This window comes from Salmo salar, chromosome 10, assembly GCF_965601325.2.
Source record: "Salmo salar chromosome 10, fSalSal1, whole genome shotgun sequence".
Lineage (NCBI taxonomy): Eukaryota > Metazoa > Chordata > Actinopteri > Salmoniformes > Salmonidae > Salmo > Salmo salar.
The window spans coordinates 31,992,501-32,017,336 of record NC_138300.1 but is presented as its reverse complement, the minus strand read 5'-3'; the positions used below and the strand labels follow the sequence as shown (position 1 = coordinate 32,017,336).

Here is a 24,836-nt window from a genome sequence, read left to right as displayed (position 1 = left end):
CCTCTACTGACGAGATGAGGACAATGTCCTTCCAAGATACCCGAGCCAGGTCGATTAGAAAGGCCTGCTCACTGAAGTGTTTTAGGGAGCATTTGACAGTGATGAGGGGTGGTTGTTTGACCGCGGACCCATTACGGACGCAGGCATTGAGGCAGTGATCGCTGTGATCCTGGTTGAAGACAGCAGAGGTGTATTTAGAGGGCAGGTTGGTCAGGATGATATCTATGAGGGTGCCCGTGTTAATGGATTTAGGGTTGTACCGGGTAGGTTCCTTGATGATTTGTGTGAGATTGAGGGCATCTACCTTAGATTGTAGGACGGCCGGGGTGTTAAGCATATCCCAGTTTAGGTCACCTAACAGTACGAACTCTGAGGATAAATGGAGGCAATCAATTCACATATGGTGTCCAGGGCACAGCTGGGGGCTGAGGGGGGTCTATAACAAGCGGCAACAGTGAGAGACTTATTTATGGAAAGGTGGATTTTTAAAAGTAGAAGCTCGAACTGTTTGGGCACAGACCTGATAGCATGACAGAACTCTGCAGGCTAGCTCTGCAGTAGATTGCAACTCCGCCCCCTTTGGCAGTTCTATCTTGGCGGAAAATGTTATAGTTGGGGATGGAAATTTCTGAATTTTTGGTGGCCTTCCTAAGCCAGGATTCAGTCACGGCTAGGACATCAGTGTTGGCGGAGTGTGCTAAAGCAGTGAATAAAACACATTTAGGGAGGAGGCTTCTAATGTTAACATGCATGAAACCAAGGCTTTAACGATTACAGAAGTCATAGGTCCTCCAGAAGTTTAGTATTCCAACATTTTTGCTCAGCTGGCCACTGCCCTGATCTGTAAGCTCACAATGAGTAACTCTGCCACGGAGTAGGAGGGGAAGGCCGGCCGGGAGAAAGTATGAGTCACAGGATGCAGAAAAGGAGGAGAGTAGTGTTGAAGAGGCATAATCAGGAGACAGGAGGGAGAAGGATTTAGCAGAAGGGAGAGATGATAGAAGAGGAAAGAGTAGTGGGAGACGAAGATTACGACGGCACATGACCATCTGGGTAGGTGCCGAGTGGCTAGGGTTGGAGGAAAGGGAGACAGAAAAGGAAACAAAGTAGTGACAGTGATCAAAGACCAGGAGGGGGGGTGCAATGAGACTAGTAGGTGAACAGCCTCTAGTAAAGATGAGGTCAAGCATATTGCCTGCCTTGTGAGAGGGAGGGGACTGGGAAAGGGAGAGGTGAAAAGAGGCAAGGAGGGGAATGAGAGAGTTGAAAAGAAGTGAATCAAAGGCAGACGAAGGGAAGTTGAAGTTGCCAAGTATGAAGAGTGGTGAGCCATCGTCAGGCAATGAGCTTGTCAAGGTGTCAAACTCATTGAGGAACTCTCTAGGAACACCTGGTGGATGATAGATGTCAACAACGTTAAAACCTCTACGGGGTTGTTGTCCCCCCCGCGGGACGGTTAAGCTAATGAGCATGACGTTGTAAGTAACAAAAAAATTTCCCAGGACATAGACATGTCTTATATGGGCTTAAATTCGTATTAATCTAACTGCACTATCCAATTTACAGTAGCTATTACAGTGAAAAATATCATGTTATTGTTTGAGGAGAGTGCACAACAACAAAAAACTTTTATCACAGCAACTGGTTTGATACATTCACCTCTGAAGGTATACTACCGTTCAAAAGTTTGGGGTCACTTCGAAATGTCCTTGTTTTTGAAAAAAAAAGCACATGTTGTCCATTAAAATAACATCAAATTGATCAGAAATACAGTGTAGACATTGTTAATGTTGTAAATAACTATTGTAGCTGGAAACGGCAGATTTTTTATGAAATATCTACATAGGCGTACAGAGGCCCATTATCAGCAACCATCACTCCTGTGTTCCAATGGCATGTTGTGTTAGCTAATCCAAGTTTATAATTTTAAAAGGATCACTAGAAAGCACTTTTGCAATTATGTTAGCACAGCTGAAAACTGTTGTTCTGATTAAAGAAGCAATAAAACTGGCCTTCTTTGGACTAGTTGAGTATCTTATTTACCCTTTCGGATAGTGTCTTGAACGCACGAACAAAACGCCGCTATTTAGATATAACTATGGATTATTTTGAACCAAACCAACATTTGTTATTGAAGTAGAAGTCCTGGGGGTGCATTCTGACGAAGACAGCAAAGGTAATAACATTTTTCTTATAGTAAATCTGACTTTGGTGAGTGCTAAACTTGCTGGGTGTCTAAATAGCTAGCCCTGTGATGCCGGGCTATCTACTGAGAATATTGCAAAATGTGCTTTCACCGAAAAGCTATTTTAAAATCGGACATATCGAGTGCATAGAGGAGTTCTGTATCTATAATTCTTAAAATAATTGTTATGCTTTTTGTGAACGTTTATCGTGAGTAATTTAGTAAATTCACCGGCAGTGTTCGGTGGGAATGCTAGTCACATGCTAGTCACATGCTAATGTAAAAAGCTGGTTTTTGATATAAATATGAACTTGATTGAACAAAACATGCATGTATTGTATAACATAATGTCCTAGGGTTGTCATCTGATGAAGATCATCAAAGGTTAGTGCTGCATTTAGCTGTGGTTTGGGTTTATGTGACATTATATGCTAGCTTGAAAAATGGGTGTCTGATTATTTCTGGCTGGGTACTCTGCTGACATAATCTAATGTTTTGCTTTCGTTGTAAAGCCTTTTTAAAATCGGACAGTGTGGTTAGATTAACGAGAGTCTTGTCTTTAAAATGGTGTAAAATAGTCATATGTTTGAAAAATTGAAGTTTTTGCATTTTTGAGGTTTTTGAATAACGCGCCACGGGATTACACTGGCTGTTACGTAGGTGGGACGAATTGGTGCCACCTACCCTAGAGAGGTTAAAACTTGAGACATCTGTGGCATTGTGTTGTGTGACAAAACTGCACATTTTAGAGTGGCCTTTTATTGTCCCCAGCACAAGCATCTGTGTAATGATCATGCTGTTTAATCAGCTTCTTGATATGCCACAACTGTTCTAAATAGAGTAAAAACTAATGGACAACTAGTCAAAGCTCAAACCAATTTTATTCACCCACTAGGTCAATCAGCTGAAAAGACAATGACATGTTTCCACCAGCACAAGTATCTATAACCCCCTTTATACAGAGTATTCAAATTTTCTCTAAACACTACAACTTTGTTGCTAGGCAGGAAGTTAAGTGATGTGGGTAATAAACTGTTCCTTCTCCCTTCATGTGACCTGATCTCGGCCCCCATTCCTCTCTAATCCACAGCTATCCAACCTTATCAGTGACCTCAGCCATGTGATTGCCTTTTCCCTTACTTTGTAACTTTTCAGGTCCCTAGTTCTTATCCACCCTCCATTGACCCCACCATATACATTCCTCATACTCATACCTTTAACTTCTAGTATAGCAAGTATTTCAAATTACAACCCAACACTGTCAAGTGGATGGATTATATTGGCAAAGGAGAAATGCTCACTAACAATGATGTAAACAAATTTGTGCCAAAATTAGAGAGAAATAAGCTTTTTGTGCATATGGAACATTTCTGGGATCTTTTATTTCAGCTCATGAAACATGGGCCAACACTTTACATGTGTTTATATATAAATGTTATTTTAAATATATTTTTATTCAAGTTTTACAAATTGTACATCAATGTAATTACAAAGATTTTAGCATATCCCAACCACACTCCCTCCCTCCATACAACACATCCACCCGACCCACTAGTCCCTTCCCTACCTCTCCGCCCTACCTCAGTCCACCCACCTTGATTCCCTCCCTCCCAACCACCCCCACCCCCAATCCCCTTCCAACCACCCACCCTGATCACCCCATATAGCCAACCCATCCCACACCCTCCCTCAATTCAGTCCTAGACAATTCTACAGAGAATTCACAACAAATAAACAAGAATACAGGGGGGGGGGGGGGGGGGGGGGGTAAACATAGATAAATAATACAAACAACAATACAGATTCAAAATACAAAAACATAAATAAATAAATGATCAGTAAACCTTAGACAAGCTTGCTTGGACTGGATAACATTATATTGATGACTGTACCTATTATGTAATGACTACTGGTAATGCCTACTGGGATACCTGAAAGCATCTCATCAGAGGGGGAGACTCTGCAAGCCATTAAAGTATGATATAAATGGTTGCCATTTTCTAACAAAAGTATCATTGGAACCCCTAAGAGAATACTCAATATTCTCAAGCTTTAGGAAGAACATTACATCGTTGAGCCATTGAGAAGTTGAGGGGGGCTGAGCAGACTTCCACTGGAGAAGAATTCTACGTCGAGCTATTAAGGATGTAAAGGCAACAATATCTGCATGTTTGGGGTGCATGGAGAACATGTCTTCTGGAATACCAAAAACAGCTATCAAGGACAACACTGCAGGTTAATTTCAAGCACCTCAGATAAAGTTTCAAAAAAAGTTATTTTGTAGTTTAGAGCATTGAATGAACATGTGACTAAGGTCACATGGTGAGACATGACCTCTATAACACTCATCATTTACATTTGGATATATATGTCAGACAATCTGGGTTCGGAAAAATGCACCCTATGTAAAACCTTAAATTGTATGAGACCAAGACGAGCACAAGATGTAGTGGAGCGTACTCTATCAATCGCCTCATCCCACCACTCTTGTGTAAATTCAACCCCCATTTCCCATTCACAAGCAGATTTAATTTTGTTGGTGGAGTGTTTGTCCAATGACAAAATACACAGACAGATCTGAGAAATGACTTCTTTCTGTCGAGGTAATATAGTCAATATGCCATCCCAGGGTTGGCAAGGGGGTGGAGCAGGGAAGCCAGAAAATTGGGAGGAGACACAATGCCTAATTTGAAGGTAACGGAAAAAGTGAGATGGAGGCAAAGAGTATTTAGAGACCAGGTTGGGAAAACTAGAAAAAAGTATATTTACATATAAAGTATTGGAAGGACTTAATACCTTTCCTTGGCCAGTGAGAGAAAGCATGATCTATTAGATAAGTGTTGAATAAGTGATTACTATCAATAACACCCACAGTAGATGCAGCTGAGAATTTAAAATGTCGTCAAAACTGGTACCAAATCTTAAGTGTTGACAGCACTACCGGATTGCGTGTATGGCGAGAGGGGATTGTTGGGAGAGAAGTGCAGAGTACAGCAGGAAGAGAAGAAGAAATACAAGAATATGCCTCATGGTGGCACAATGGGATATCTGGAGCATGTAACCAGAATGGCAATTTGTGAAAGTTGGCTGCCCAGAAATAGTATAAAAAGTTGGGTTGTGCAAGCCCTCCACTAAACATGCACCTCTAAAGTAAAGATCTACTGACTCTGGGTACCTTTCCTCCCCAGATAAATGTGGTAACAGCCTGACTGATTGACTTTAAAAAAACGCTTTGGTAAAAACAATGGGGTAGATTGAAATAGATAAAAGGAATTTGGGTAAACTTAAATTTTTACAGCATTAATCCTTCCATTAAGTGATAGTGGTAAGCTACCCCATCTCTGAAAATCAGTTTTCATTTGCGCAAGGGGAGCAAAGTTTGCAGAAAAAAGAGCATGTAATGAACGAGTTACATTCACTCCAAGGTATTTGAAGTCTGTCTGCTGGAGCTGGAGCTGTAGCGCTCAAAAGGGCAAGTCTGTCTGCTGGATTGATTGGGAAGCACTCACTTTTCTGGAGATTCAGCTTGTAACCGGAGAAGGAGCCAAAGTTCTCCAGAATAGAAAAGATAGAAGGTAAACAGGTTACAGGGTTATTTATATAGAGTAACAAATCATCTGCATATAATGATAGCCTTTGTTAAACTCCTTCCTGTGTTACACCTTGGAAAGAGGAGGATGCCCGTAAAGCTACTGAAAGGGGCTCAATTTGCGACAGCAAATAATAAAGGGGACAGTGGGCAGCCTTGGCGTGTCCCACATTCCAGGACAAAATAATCAGAACGGGTGTCATTGGTACAGACACTGGCCTGGGGAGATGTATACAAGAGATGGATCCATGAGCTAAATTTGTTCCCAAATACAATTTTTTTAAGAACAGCAAATAGGTTCTCCCACTCAATTCTGTCGAATGCCTTCTCTGCGTCTAGGGAGATTACCACCTCAGGGGAGTTGGATAATTGTTTACAATAAATCATGTTAAACAGCATCTGAATATTAAAAAATTCATATCTGTCCTTTATAAAGATGGTTTGTTCCTGTGATATGAGTCCTGGTAAGACTACTTCCAGACGCCTTGCTATCACCTTCGCCAGCACCTTTACATCCACATTACGGAAACTTAGGGGCCTAAATGAAGAACAGGAAGTCGTTCCCCTTCTTAAGGAGAAACGCTATTGAAACCTGTGTTAGGTATAAAATATACGATATAAAATATAAAAAGAAAACCTTCCTATCCTAACGCGGAGAGGCTCCATAGCCCCAGTCGTGAAATACACTTGAAAAGGCATTCACAAAACAGTAAAGAAGGTCAACAGATAACCAAAACACACACCCCATAACCTCACTAGGGTAGGGGGCACTATTTTCACCTCCGGATGAAAAGCGTGCCCAAAGTAAATTGTCTGCTACTCAGGTCCAGAAGCTAGGATATGCATATAATCGGTAGATTTGGATAGAAAACACTCTAACATTTCCAAAACTGTTAAAATAATGTCTGTGAGTATAACAGAACTGATATGGCAGGCGAAAACCTGAGGAAAATCCATCCAGGAAGTGCTAATATTTTGAAATGGCTGTTTTTCCATTGAAAGCCTATCCACCATACAAAGACTTATGACCCAGTTCACGATCACTATGGCTTCCACTACATGTGGACAGTCTTTAGGCATTGTTTCAGGCTTTTACTCTGAAAAATGAGGGAGAAACACCACTTTCAATGAGAGGACAGTGGACATTTCCAGTCATGAGTCCTGTGCGTGACTGGGAGCGTGCCTTTCTTGTTTTTCCTTTTCTATTGACGAAGCTATTGTCCGGTTGAAATATGATCGATTATTTATGACAAAAACAACCTGAGGATTGATTATAAACATTGTTTGACATGTTTCTACGAACTTTTATGGTACTTTTTAGATTTTTCATCTGTCTGCTGTGATCGCGCTTTGTTTCAATGGATTACTGAACAAAACGCACCAACAAAACAGAGGTTTTTGGATATAAAGAGGGGCTTTATCGAACAAAACAAACATTTATTGTGTAACATGGAGTCTTGGGAGTGCAACCATATGAAGATCATCAAAGGTAAGTGATACATTTTATTGCTATTTCTGACTTTTGTTACTCCTCTACTTGGATGGTTACTGTTTGTAATGATTTGTCTGCTGGATGCTATTCTCAGATAATCGCATGTTTGCTTTTGCCGTAAAGCCTTTTTGAAATCTGACACAGTAGTTGGATTAACAAGAAGTTTATCTTTAAGATGGTGTATAACACTTGTATCTTTTATCTATGTTTATTATGCGAATTTCTGTTTTGTTGAGTTTCACGCTCTGCAACTTCACCGGATGTTGTTTGAGACAGTGGATTACTGAACAAAACGCACTAACAAAACAGAGGTTTTTGGATATAAAGAGGGACTTTATCAAACAAAACAAAGATTTATTGGGTAACTGGGAGTCTTGTGAGTGTAACCATATGAAGATCATCAAAGGTAAGTGATTCATTTTATCGCTATTTCTGACTTTTGTTACTTCTCTACTTGTAATTTTATGAAAGTTAAATATTTATAGTAATTTAATATGAATTTGGCGCTCTGCAATTTCACCGGATGTTGGCCAGGTGGGACGGTAGCGTCCCACACCCCCGCGAAAGGATAACAGTGAAACGGAATTGTCCTGACTCAAGGAGTCTTCAATCAGTGCAACACATACATGCAACACAGTCTTAAGGATGGCCAAATAAGTGTCCCACAGTATGTTATCCTGTTACAATAAAGAAAAGAGGCCGAGTGTCTGTACACATACGAATGATCAATAGGGCGTAATAAAGTGGTAAAAAGTCCTTCAGTAAGTATCTAGACGAAAATAAAGAAAAAAAGAAGAAAGCTCTGCAAAAGCCTGGAATTGTAGCCATGCATTACTACATTAGCCATCTAGCCAAATAAAAAGGACCTCCCAAATGTGTAGCTTAAATGACAACCATACAACACAGTATCAGTCATTTTTAATGGCAACAAGGAGAAAAAGAAATGCCCTTCTGTAAAAGTAAAAAATACCTTCGACTTAGAGTCTAGGCTATGCATTCTACCTGGCAAAAGAGTAGGTCATAGATCCAAGATACGGCTCATAAGTGACTGTCGAACCAATCCTGGGCGTCCTCGTGGGAGTGGAATTGTAGTTTCCCCTCGGCATGTTCAATGTGCAGACGAGCAGGGAAGCGGAGTGAGAATTTCACCTTTTTCGCATGAAGTTTCCGTTTCACATCGAAGAATTTAACTATTTTCTTGGCGACATTTGAGCTGAGGTCAGGAAAGACGAACACATTGCATCTGCAGAAGTGTAGCTGGTCTGTGCCCTGCCTCTGGAGGATGCGCTCCTTGTCACCGTAGTAGTGAAAACGGATGATAAACACTCTAGGAGTTGTCGTCTCCACCCGCTGGGGAGGGGCCAATGCAGTGAGTTCTATCCATCTTCGGGGTGATGGAACGATGACCGGACGTAGCACATCTGCGAAGAATTCTGACATGAACTTAACTGAGTCCCCTCCTTCACGTTTCTCTGGTATCCTCTTGGGGCTAGGGGACAGTATTTTCACGGCCGGATGTAAAACGTACCCAACTTAAACAGGTTACTACTCTGGCCCAGAAAATAGAATATGCATATTAGTAGATTTGGATAGGAAACACTCTGAAGTTTCTAAAACTGTTTGAATGGTGTCTGTGAGTATAACATAACTCATATGGCAGGCAAAAACCTGAGAAAAATTGAATCAGGAAGTGGGAGAAATTAGAAATGTAGTTTTTCTTTTGAATCCCTTGAAAAACTACAGTGACATAGGATTTCCGTTGCACCTCCTAACTCTTCCATTGGCTGTCAACAATCTTTAGGAACTGGTTTCATCCGTCAACTGTTACCGGGCAGAAAATTGTGGCTCAGTCAATCAGTGGCCAGTCTGAGGACAGGTGTCTCGTGACGCGCTTGCACGTGACTTCGCTGTTTGTTATTATCATTCTGGGATGAATACCTATTGCCCGGTTGTAACGGCAAGAACGGGATTCCAGCTCATCGGCCTTGTCAATCAGCTTTGAGTTTTCGGAGCTCAGACGAGCGACCGTTTTCTCAAGTGATACTATGGTCACTGTAGTCACACAGGTTATGTTCAAAGCCTTCAATTCGGTTGGCCTTGTTCATCTGCAGCGGCTCGGACACCATCTAGGACGGAGGAGAAGGGGGTCAGAGCAGCATCAATGGCAGTTTTGAGCTGAGTGGCAATGGTAGCTGTAATTTCCGAGACCAGAACCGTACGGAGGTTCTGAAGATCTGTGGGGAGTGTGACCGCATGAGGCTCTGTAACAGTTGGACTGGAGTCGGCGCCATTACCATTCATGTTTGCCATCGCGGTTGAAACGTTAGTTAGAGGTCATGTGACATTAGAATCAAAAAGGTAACTTACGAACTCATCAATCAAATATGATATGTAAGAAAGTGGAATGCAAAGTAAAAATTTGGCTAAATGAACTAATGTGTAGGAGCCTCGTATACGAGCTTCTTCTCCATTCACATGCTGAACCGGAACTCCTTGTGTTTATATTTTTCTTCAGTATACATCAAAAGCATTCTGCATGATCTGGTTGATGTTCAGTTCTGATATTTTCCAAGCATGGTAAGGACAGCAGAAGTAGCTCATCCTTGGGCGATGTGTCCAATTTGTCAGGATGGTGGCACAGTGGGCCCACAACTTGAACCCCGGCAATGCTGCTTGCAGCTTTAATTCTTGTTGGCGTAAACAGGGGCAGTTGCGTTTTAAAAGGGCAATGACATACTTTGTAATAGGAACCCACAAAAATCACATCGTTTTTTGGTTAGTTTTGTTTCCTTAACGTTAATGATCCCAATTTCATTTAAATGTTTTAATGTTTAAACGTTCACACCCCTAGTCCATATAACCAGTGAAGAAAACCCAAAGATCAAAACTACTGCAGCTCATTATTTCACGCATCCCATTCCGTCCCGGCAGATTCTATGTCTACACGCAGAACCTGCCCACAGGAATTTAAGACACAGACAACAACAAAATAGTGAGAATATAGACTCTATCGCTATTCTCCACGCACGCACACACATGCCACAGCAGCAGGGCAGACTGTGCTCTGCATGTATCTATCTGCTGAGAGCTGATTCAAGGGTCATTATCTAAATGTAAACAGGACAATGTTCCCCGTGGCTAGCAGAGGGCAATAGGGATCATGGACATACACACACATTCACAAAGTGTGTGGTACTCACTGACTGAGCGGTCTTGATAGCTACGAAGCGGTGGTTTCCCTCCTTCCCACAGACGTAGCCAAAGGCTCGGTGGTCCGTGATATCTTTAGCGATGTACGAGATCTCATGGACAGCATGGTGGTGCTGGAGGACCTGAGAGAGACAGAAACACAAAGTCATCACAGACAGAACCATTGATCTAGAGATGAATAGATGAGAGGAAAGAGGAGAGGATGATCTGGCAGTAGTTCTATTCAGAGCTCAGGCAGCCCTCAGCAGGAAGTGGCCAGACAGAGGGATACAGTCCCAGTATTCCCTGTGAGCCTCTGTGTTGTGTTTCTGTGCCAGACAGGAGGGGGGGATTAGACCTCTTCAACACACACACACACACACACACACACACACACACACACACACACACACACACACACACACACACACACACACACACACACACACACACACACACACACACACACACACACACACACACTCCCGCCTGCTACATTTAACGGTCTTTAGTTCCCCTACTCCCTCCAGTTTAGCCAGAGTGGTTTGTGCCAGAGGAGGGATGGCTGTGCCCATGGCAGATGGCATCGGTTGTCCCAGTGAACCAGAGCTGGGACTGTGTGTCTGTGTGTGTGTGCGCGTTCATGTGTGTGTGACAGTGTATGTATGTGACAATGAGAGTCGCGTCTCTGCAGGCAGTCGAGTCGATCACTACATTTACTCCCTGGATGTGACACTACAGACAGAGGCAATCTCAGAACATAGCATGGAGCCCAAATACACACACAGAGACGTGCATCTGTCAACCCCACACAGTGCTTTGACAGAGCTGACAGTACTACAGTGCACCCAGCAGCAGCTATAGTGGTACGACAGGAGACAGTAACTCTGTGTGACTGATGTGTCCTATATTTATTAACTAGGCTGATGATTATCATTACTCCCATTGACTGACCTGACAATAATAAGAGCCCCCCCCACCAGCAGGAGAGGCCCTGTGATCACATGCAAGTACGAATGAACGCACACACACACACACACACATCCCATGCCTGTAGATTAGACATGGAACCCAGATGTCTTGTACTAGGCTGGGGCTGGAGAGGGGATGACATACACACACTTTTTATTTTTCTGTTAAAGGCCTCGCCCTCTCTCCACCCCTCCTGGCTGTTCCATTCATCCGTGACAGAAAGAGAGAACACGAGCGTCCGCCCTCTGTGGGGAGGGAGGAGAGATTGTTCCTTCGCTCCTCTCTTCAATCTCAGACAGCTCCTCCCTCCATGACCTTCCCTCCTCCATGAGAGAGGTCATCCATTCATCCATCCAACCACCAATCCAACTCATCTATCCATAGGGAGGGAGGACGGGATGGGGATGTAAGCAATATGGTTGCAGTGTGGGATGTTGAAAGGCAAGGCCACACACACACACACACACACACACACACACACACACACACACCCCCCCCCCCCCCCCCCCCCCCCCCTCTAGTGGCAGCCTGGCACATAAGAGGCACCACAAACAAAGCCCCCAGTAACCAGACACAAAGACACACACAGAGGAAGACAGACTACGACGCTATTCTCTGCCAATCAGATGATAAAGCAGGTCTGTATTCTGATCTACTGAGGTGGTTTCAATTAGGTCCTCCTGATTTCCCCTGGGACTCCTTAGAGCAGCCTCATTAACAGGTCCACCTGTCCCCCTGGAGCAATATCTTACACACACACACACACACACACACATATGCACACACACACATATGCACACACACACACACGCACATACACACACACACACACACACGCACATACACACATACACAAACATGCAGGCACGCGGGAGCACGCACACACACTCTGAAACCTACCCCAGACTTCTCATGGAAGATCTTGATCCCTCCAAAGGAGACAGTTAGAGACACCTTCTGTTTGTGGTCTCCTTTCGATCGCCCTGCCGCTGCTATACCCTACAGAACACACACACAACAGGGTTATAGAGACATATACACATATTACTGACTTTAGATGGAGAAGAGCAGGGAAGTACTTCCGGCGCCGAGAGAGATGGCCGCCTCGCTTCGCGTTCCATATTACTGCATGGTCGGAACTAGAAGCACAAGCATTTCGCTACACTCCCATTAACATCTGCTAACCATGTGTATGTGACAAATAAAATTTGATTTGGAAGAGGAGGACAGATCGGAAGTGACTGTCTGTGTGTGTGTGTGTGTGTGTGTGTGTGTGTGTGTGTGTGTGTGTGTGTGTGTGTGTGTGTGTGTGTGTGTGTGTGTGTGTGTGTGTGTGTGTGTGTGTGTGTGTGTGTGTGTGTGTGTGTGTGTGTGTGTGTGGGATGGATTTTCTGTCTGGATGAGCAAATTGGGAAACAGGTTGATCAATGGACCATCTACCTCCACTCCTTCGCCCATCACCCCTTGCCTCTGTCTCCTTTCTCCGCACCCCTCAAATTTTTCAGCCCATCCTGCCCTTGCACAATTACCCAGCATGTAATAGAGATAGGAGCCAAAATCCTCCTCCTCACTGCTTCTCTCACCCATCTTCATCTTCATCCTCCCCTTCCCCCTCATTCCCTGGCCTCAGGGTTAAACACATTCACACACAGTCACCTTGAGCTTCATCATGGAGTCTTGACAGAGTTTGTCTCCGCGTGCAGCCGTGACTTCGTCCAGACCGATAAGTTTAGCCTTGTAGCGAACGCCATCCCCCTTAAACCGCCTGATTAGCCCGGCCTCGCTACGATCCTGCCCTGAGAGAGACAGAGACACACAGGGTCAGTACAGTACACACACATGACTACACACATACACACCTCTCATTATGATCCAGCTGTAAAGAGAGTATTAATACACAGTCAAGAGCAAGAAAGCCACACAGTATTCTGCTGTCATTTGATTGGCAAATGGCTTCAGTATTCCTCTCATTCTCAAATAACAGACACAAACACACTGCTAGGTCAACATGCTGCAGTGCATCTCTTCGTCCCCACTTCAACCTCTCTTTCTCCCATTCTCTCTCTCTTCCTCCCCATTCTAGTGAATGATGGCATGACATTTTGTTCTTATCTCCTCTCTCTGTGTTTCCCCTCTCTCCACATGCTCTTTATTGTCTCTGTGTGTGTATTGAATGTGTGTACTAGTGTGTATGTGTGTGTGTGTGTGTTGTTCTTGCTCCTTTCTCTATGTTATCTTCTGTGTTGAGTAGAGTACTCCTCTCAGACAATAGAGAGGGAGAGAGGAGGAGAGTGAGAGAGAGAGAAAGATCCTCAGGGCATGAGTGTTTAGACTGATCTCTCTTTCAGCTGTCTCTGGACCTTTACCCCCTTTCCATCACCCTGAGATTAGAAGCACCACCCACATATGACAGGCAGGCAGGAAGCATTGGGACCAGGTGTTTAGGGGTTAAGTGTCTTGCTGAAGAGAACAACGGAAGTAAGTACTGAGGTACTGATGACAGAAACCCTTCAGCCCTGTGAGTCGAACCGCCAATCCTTTAGTTGCTCTGTAACCTCTAAGCTACCTGACACCCATAGCAGTATTTAATCCTCCTTTTTTCGGCCACTATGATTGGCTGTCACTTACAATGACTCCATCCAAACACTTCCTGTAGTTGTTGATCAGTCTCTCACATCGCTGTGGAGGAATTTTGGCTCACTCCTCCATGCAAAACTGCTTTAATTCAGTGACATTTGTGGGTTTTCAAGCATGAACTGCTTGTTTCAAGTCCTGCTACAACATGTCAATTGAGATTAGGTTTGGACTTTGACTAGGCCATTCCAGAACTTAAAATGTGTTGTTTTTTAGCCATTTTCATGTAGACTTGATTGTGTGTTTTGGATCATTGTCTTGCTGCATGACCCAGCTGCGCTTCAGCTTCAGCTCACAGACGGATGGCCTGACATTCTCCTGTAGAATTCTCTGATACAGAGCAGAATTCATGGTTCCTTCTATTAAGGCAAGTCTTCTAGGTCCTGAGGCAGCAAAGCATCGCCAAACCATCACACTACCACCACCACACCATCACAATACCACCACCACCATGCTTGACAGTTGGTATGAGGTTCTGACTGTGGAATTCAGTGTTTGGCTTTCACCAGGCATAATGGGACCCATGTCATCCAAAACGTTCTAATTTTGAATCATCTGTCCATAGGACATTCTTCCAAGAGTCTTGATGATCATCCAGCTGCTTCCAGGTGCTTTTTCGGCAAACTGAGTCAACATTTTGGAGGACATGGGTTCCATTATTCCTGCTGAACACCAAGCACTGCATTCCACAGTAAGAACCTCAGGTTCCCTTTATCTTTGGTTGAAGATCTGATCAAATTTAGTATCAGGGGCGGCAGGTAGCCTAGTGGTTAGAGCGTTGGACTAGTAACCGAAAGGTTGCAAGATTGAATCCCCGAGTCGACAAAGTCAAAATCTGTCATTCTGCCCCTGAACAACCCACGGTTCCTACGCTGTCATTGAAAATAAGAATTTGTTCTTAACTGATTTGCCTTGTAAAATAAATAAAAATCTGAAATATGTATAAATAGAGAAAATCAGAAAGGGGACAAATACTTTTTCACGGCACTGTATAGGCATGCACGCACAGCTTACACATGCTCACTCACACACACAACACCCCCACCTTCCTTCAGAATGTCTCCCCGGCATGTGAGCGACATGAAATGCCAAGAGAGGTAGACGAAAGAGAAAGGGGGAGGTAGGGAGAAGTAAGGGGGAGGTAGGGAGAGGTAAGGGGGAGGTAGGGAGAGGTAAGGGGGAGGTAGGGGGAGGTAGGGAGAGGTAAGGGGGAGGTAGGGAGAGGTAAGGGGGAGGTAGGGGGGAGGTAAGGGGGAGGTAGGGAGAGGTAAGGGGGAGGTAGGGGGGAGGTAAGGGGGAGGTAGGGAGAGGTAGATGTGTATAGCTCTAGGGTTACTTTCTTGCTGAGTGGTTTATATTATTACCATGCTCCATCACAGCCTTTCCTGTCACAGCTGAATTCATCCAGTTAGAGAGTGTGTGTGAGAGAGTGTGTGTGTGCGTGCATGTGTGGTGTAATTAAATGTCTGCTGAGGCTGTGACCTGCTGTGCCTAACACAACTAATGAAAGAATCCTCCATTACATCTGTCACACAGAGAGAGAGGGGGGGTGAGAGAGATAGAAAGATGGCGAGAGAGAGCGGGATGAGAGAGAGAGTGATGAGGAAGAGAGGGTGAGAGAGAGGGAGAGTTGTGAGAGAGAAGGGGTTAGAGAGAGGAAAGAGAGTTAGAGATGAGAGAGATAAGTGTTGGAGGAGAAAGAGAAAGGACATGAAAAGAACAACCCAACCCAAGACAACAAAGATGTCTAATATGAATAGGAAAAATGAGATTGCCTAGGCTTCACAGTAACTCAGCAGGCTGACAGTGTTGTACCCAGTCAGTTACACTACTGTAGCTATTGTTAAAATCAAGCTACTCTCTAACGAATGATCCCCAGTGCTACAGCTCAGACCTTTACTGTGGAAAGGATAACAATTACATCAAATACAAGTGTTTTTGTAAGGATTGTGGGAACTCATTTTGGGTGATTCAATCATCTCTCTTGCACTGGACTCTACCCACACACACACACTGGACTCTTCACCAAACACACACACTGGACTCTACCCACACACACACACACTGGACTCTTCACCAAACACACACACTGGACTCAACCCACACACACACACACACACACACTGGACACACACACACACACACACACACACACACACACACACACACACACACACACACACACACACACACACACACACACACACAAAAACACACTAGACTCTACCAAAAAACACACAAACTGGACTCTACCCCCCCACACACACACACTGGACTCTACCCACACACACACACACACACATTCACCAAACACACACACTGGACTCTACCAACACATACAAACACACTGGACTCTTCACCAAACACACACTGGACTCTAGCAACACACACACACACTGGACTCTTCACCAAACACACACACTGGGCTCCACCCACACACACACACACACACACACTGGACTCTACCCCCCCACCCTCACACACACACACACACACTGGACTCTACCCACACATACTGGATTCTACCCCCCCTCACACACACACTGGACTCTACCCCCACACACACACTGGACTCTACCCACACACACACACTGGACTCTACCCACACACACACACTGGACTCTACCCACACACACACACTGGACTCTTCACCAATCACACACACCGGACTTTTCACCAAACACACACACTGGACTCTACCAACACACACAAACACACTGGACTCTTCACCAAACACACACTGGACTCTAGCAACACACACACACACTGGACTCTTCACCAAACACACACACTGGGCTCCACCCACACACACACACACACTGGACTCTACCCCCCCACCCTCACACACACTGGACTCTACCCACACACACTGGATTCTACCCCCCCTCACACACACACTGGACTCTACCCCCCACCCTCACACACAGACCGGACTCTACCCACCCTGCTACACAGTGGACTCTACCCCACCACCCTCACACACACACACACACACACACACACACACACTGGACTCTACATACACACACACACACACACACACACACACACACACACACACACACACACACACACACACACACACACACACTGGACTCTTCACCAAACACACACACTGGACTCTACCCACACACACACACACACACTGGACTCTACCCACACACACACACACACTGGACTCTACCCACACACACACACACACTGGACTCTACCCACACACACACACTGGACTCTACCAACACACACACACAATGGACTCTTCACCAAACACACACTGGACTCTACCAACACACACACACACACACACTAGACTCTACCCACACACACACACACACAGGACTCTACCCACACACACACACACATACTGGACTCTACACACACACACACACACACTGGACTCTACACACACACACATACTGGACTCTACACACACACACACACACACACACATACTGGACTCTACACACACACACACTGGACTCTACACACACACACACACTGGACTCTACACACACACATACACACACACACACATACTGGACTCTACACACACACAAACACACATACTGGACTCTACACACACACACACACACACAAACACAACCAAAAAACACACAAACTAGACTCTACCCACACCCACACACACACACACACACACACACACACACACACACACACACACTAGAATCTACCAAAAAACACACAAACTGGACTCTACCCCCCCCCCCACACACACACTGGACTTTACCCACACACACACACACACACAGGATCTACTAAAACACACACACTAGACTCTACCCACACACTGGACTCTACCCACACACACACAGACACACACACACTGGATTCTACCCACACACACACACTGGACTCTACCCACACACACACACTGGACTCTTCTCCAAACACACACTGGACTCTACCAACACACACACACACACACTGGACTCTTCACCAAACACACACTGGACTCTACCAACACACACACACACACACACACACTAGACTCTACCCACACACACACACACAGGACTCTACCCACACACACACACACACACACATACTGGACTCTACCCACACACACACACATACTGGACTCTACGCACACACATACTGGACTCTACACACACACACACACACACACACACACATACTGGACTCTACACACACACACACACATACTGGACTCTACACACACACACACACACACATACTGGACTCTACACACACACACACACACACATACTGGACTCTACACACACACACACACACACACATACTGGACTCTACACACACACACACACACATACTGGACTCTACACACACACATACTGGACTCTACACACACACACACACACACACACACACACACACATACTGGACTCTACACACACACACACACACACAAACACACACTAGACACTACCAAAAAACACACAAACTGGACTCTACCCACACACACACACACACACACACACACACACACACACACACACACACACACTAGACTCTACCAAAAAACACACAAACTGGACTCTACCCCCCCCCCACACACACACTGGACTCTACCCACACACACACACACACACACACAGGATCTACTAAAACACACACACTAGACTCTACCCACACACTGGACTCTACCCACACACACACAGACACACACACACTGGATTCTACCCACCCACACATTGGACTCAAACCCACCCTTCACAGTAACTCAGCAGGCTGACAGTGTTGTACCCAGTCAGTTACACTACTGTAGCTATTGTTAAAATCAAGCTACTCTCTAACGAATGATCCCCAGTGCTACAGCTCAGACCTTTACTGTGGAAAGGATAACAATTACATCAAATACAAGTGTTTTTGTAAGGATTGTGGGAACTCATTTTGGGTGATTCAATCATCTCTCTTGCACTGGACTCTACCCACACACACATACACATACTGGACTCTACCCACACTGGACTCTTCACCAAACACACACTGGACTCTACCCACACACACACACACTGGACTCTTCACCAAACACACACACACTGGACTCTACCCACACACACACACACACTGGACTCTACCCACACACACACACTGGACTCTACCCACACACACACACTGGACTCTTCACCAAACACACACACACACTGGACTCTTCACCAAACACACACACTGGACTCTTCACCAAACACACACACACACACTGGACTCTACCAACACACACACACACACACTGGACTCTTCACCAAACACACACTGGACTCTACCAACACACACACACACACACTGGACTCTTCACCAAACACACACTGGACTCTACCAACACACACACACACACTAGACTCTACCCACACACACACACACAGGACTCTACCCACACACACACACACAGGACTCTACCCACACACACACACACACACATACTGGACTCTACCCACACACACACACACATACTGGACTCTACCCACACACACACACATACTGGACTCTACCCACACACACACACATACTGGACTCTACACACACACACATACTGGACTCTACACACACACACACACACACACACATACTGGACTCTACACACACACACACAAACACAAACACACACAAACACACACTAGACACTACCAAAAAACACACAAACTAGACTCTACCCACACACACACACAGGACTCTACCCACACACACACACTGGACTCTACCCACACACACACACACATATACTGGACTCTACACACACACACACACACACATACTGGACTCTACACACACACACACACACACACATACTGGACTCTACACACACACACACACACACACACACACATACTGGACTCTACACACACACACACACACACACACACACACACACATACTGGACTCTACACACACACACACACACACACACACACACACACACACACACACACACACACACACACACACACACACACACACACATACTGGACTCTACACACACACACACACATACTGGACTCTACACACACACACACACACATACTGGACTCTACACACACACACACACACACACAAACACACACAAACACACACTAGACACTACCAAAAAACACACAAACTGGACTCTACCCACACACACACACACACACACAAAAAAACACACTAGACTCTACCAAAAAACACACAAACTGGACTCTACCCCCCCACACCCACACACTCGACTCTACCCACACACACACAGACACACACACACTGGATTCTACCCACACACACACACTGGACTCTACCCACACACACACACTGGACTCTTCACCAAACACACACACTGGACTCTTCACCAAACACACACAATGGACTCTTCTCCAAACACACACTGGACTCTACCAACACACACACACACACACACTAGACTCTACCCACACACACACACACAGGACTCTACCCACACACACACACACACATACTGGACTCTACACACACACATACTGGACTCTACACACACACACACACACACACACACACATACTGGACTCTACACACACACACACACATACTGGACTCTACCCACACACACACACACATACTGGACTCTACCCACACACACACACATACTGGACTCTACACACACACACACACATACTGGACTCTACACACACACACACACACACACACACATACTGGACTCTACACACACACACATACTGGACTCTACACACACACACACACACACACACACATACTGGACTCTACACACACACACATACTGGACTCTACACACACACACACACACATACTGGACTCTACACACACACACACACACACACATACTGGACTCTACACACACACACACAAACACAAACACACACAAACACACACTAGACACTACCAAAAAACACACAAACTAGACTCTACCCACACACACACACTGGACTCTACACACACACTGGACTCTACACACACACACACACACACATACTGGACTCTACACACACACACACACATACTGGACTCTACACACACACACACACACATACTGGACTCTACACACACACACACATACTGGACTCTACACACACACACACACATACTGGACTCTACACACACACACACACACATACTGGACTCTACACACACACACACACATACTGGACTCTACACACACACACACACACACATACTGGACTCTACACACACACACACATACTGGACTCTACACACACACACACACACACACACACATACTGGACTCTACACACACACACACACACACACACACACACACACACACACAAACACAAACACACACAAACACACACTAGACACTACCAAAAAACACACAAACTGGACTCTACCCACACACACACAAAAAAACACACTAGACTCTACCAAAAAACACACAAACTGGACTCTACCCCCCCACACACACACACTGGACTCTACCCACACACACACACAGGATCTACTAAAACACACACACTAGACTCTACCCACACACTGGACTCTACCCACACACACACACACACTGGATTCTACCCACACACACACACTGGACTCTACCCACACACACACACTGGACCCTTCACCAAACACACACACTGGACTCTACCAACACACACACTGGACTCTTCAACAAACACACACTGGACTCTACCAACACACACACACACACACACACACTGGACTCTTCACCAAACACACACTGGACTCTACCAAAACACACACACACACTAGACTCTACCCACACACACACACAGGACTCTACCCACACACACACACACACAGGACTCTACCCACACACACACACACACATACTGGACTCTACCCACACACACACACATACTGGACTCTACCCACACACACACACATACTGGACTCTACACACACACACACACACATACTGGACTCTACACACACACATACTGGACTCTACACACACACACACATACTGGACTCTACACACACACACACACACATACTGGACTCTACACACACACACACACATACTGGACTCTACACACACACACACACACACATACTGGACTCTACACACACATATACTGGACTCTACACACACACACACATACTGGACTCTACCCACACACACACACTGGACTCTTCACCAAACACACACACTGGACTCTACCCACACACACACACACACACACACTGGACTCTACCCCCACACACACACACACTGGACTCTACCCACACACACACACACACACTGGACTCTTCACCAAACACACACACACACTGGACTCTTCACCAAACACACACACTGGACTCTTCACCAAACACACACACACACACTGGACTCTACCAACACACACACACACACACTGGACTCTTCACCAAACACACACTGGACTCTACCAACACACACACACACACACTGGACTCTTCACCAAACACACACTGGACTCTACCAACACACACACACACACACTAGACTCTACCCACACACACACACACAGGACTCTACCCACACACACACACACAGGACTCTACCCACACACACACACACACACATACTGGACTCTACCCACACACACACACACATACTGGACTCTACCCACACACACACACATACTGGACTCTACCCACACACACACACATACTGGACTCTACACACACACACATACTGGACTCTACACACACACACACACACACACACATACTGGACTCTACACACACACACACAAACACAAACACACACAAACACACACTAGACACTACCAAAAAACACACAAACTAGACTCTACCCACACACACACACACAGGACTCTACCCACACACACACACTGGACTCTACCCACACACACACACACATATACTGGACTCTACACACACACACACACACACATACTGGACTCTACACACACACACACACACACATACTGGACTCTACACACACACACACACACACACACACACATACTGGACTCTACACACACACACACACACACACACACACACACACACACACACACACACACACACACACACACACACACTACTGGACTCTACACACACACACACACATACTGGACTCTACACACACACACACACACATACTGGACTCTACACAAACACACACAAACACACTAGACACTACCAAAAAACACACAAACTGGACTCTACCCACACACACACACACACACACAAAAAAACACACTAGACTCTACCAAAAAACACACAAACTGGACTCTACCCCCCCACACCCACACACTCGACTCTACCCACACACACACAGACACACACACACTGGATTCTACCCACACACACACACTGGACTCTACCCACACACACACACTGGACTCTTCACCAAACACACACACTGGACTCTTCACCAAACACACACACTGGACTCTTCAACAAACACACACTGGACTCTACCAACACACACACACACACACTGGACTCTTCACCAAACACACACTGGACTCTACCAACACACACACACACACTAGACTCTACCCACACACACACACAGGACTCTACCCACACACACACACACACAGGACTCTACCCACACACACACACACACATACTGGACTCTACACACACACATACTGGACTCTACACACACACACACACACATACTGGACTCTACACACACACATACTGGACTCTACACACACACACACACACACACATACTGGACTCTACACACACACATACTGGACTCTATACACACACACACACACACACATACTGGACTCTACACACACACACACACACAAACACACATACTGGACTCTACACACACACACACATACTGGACTCTACACACACACACACACACACACAAACACAAACACACACAAACACACACTAGACACTATCAAAAAACACACAAACTGGACTCTACCCCCCCACACACACACACTGGACTCTACCCCCACACACACACACACACACACACACACACACACACACACACACAGGATCTACTAAAACACACACACTAGACTCTACCCACACACTGGACTCTACCCACACACACACAGACACACACACACTGGATTCTACCCACCCACACATTGGACTCAAACCCACCCTTCACAGTAACTCAGCAGGCTGACAGTGTTGTTTAAACCCAGTCAGTTACACTACTGTAGCTATTGTTAAAATCAAGCTACTCTCTAACGAATGATCCCCAGTGCTACAGCTCAGACCTTTACTGTGGAAAGGATAACAATTACATCAAATACAAGTGTTTTTGTAAGGATTGTGGGAACTCATTTTGGGTGATTCAATCATCTCTCTTGCACTGGACTCTACCCACACACACACACTGGACTCTTCACCAAACACACACACTGGACTCAACCCACACACACACACACTGGACTCTACCCACACACACACCCCTGGACTCTACCCACACACACACACACACACTGGACTCTACCCACCAAACACACACACTGGACTCAACCCACACACACACACACTGGACTCTACCCACACACACACCCTGGACTCTACCCACACACACACACACACTGGACTCTACCCCCACACACACACTGGACTCTACCCACACACACACACTGGACTCTACCCACACACACACACTGGACTCTACCCACACACACACACTGGACTCTTCACCAATCACACACACCGGACTTTTCACCAAACACACACACTGGACTCTACCAACACATACAAACACACTGGACTCTTCACCAAACACACACTGGACTCTAGCAACACACACACACACACTGGACTCTTCACCAAACACACACACTGGGCTCCACCCACACACACACACACACACACTGGAC

General features: G+C 45.5%; 1 protein-coding gene across 3 annotated transcripts in view; it reads right to left on the bottom strand.

The window, feature by feature from the left end:
- LOC106560226 (disabled homolog 1) overlaps positions 1–24,836 on the bottom strand; it is a 108,857-nt gene that overhangs the window by 39,086 nt on the left and 44,935 nt on the right. For all 3 annotated transcript variants that reach the window (XM_014122857.3, XM_014122862.3, XM_014122864.3), the window contains exons 3-5: positions 13,084–13,223; positions 12,328–12,426; positions 10,467–10,598 (exon numbers count right to left, since the gene is read on the bottom strand). In XM_014122857.3, coding sequence (XP_013978332.1) covers positions 10,467–10,598; positions 12,328–12,426; positions 13,084–13,223 — 371 coding nt within the window. The remainder of the gene's footprint in view (positions 1–10,466; positions 10,599–12,327; positions 12,427–13,083; positions 13,224–24,836) is intronic.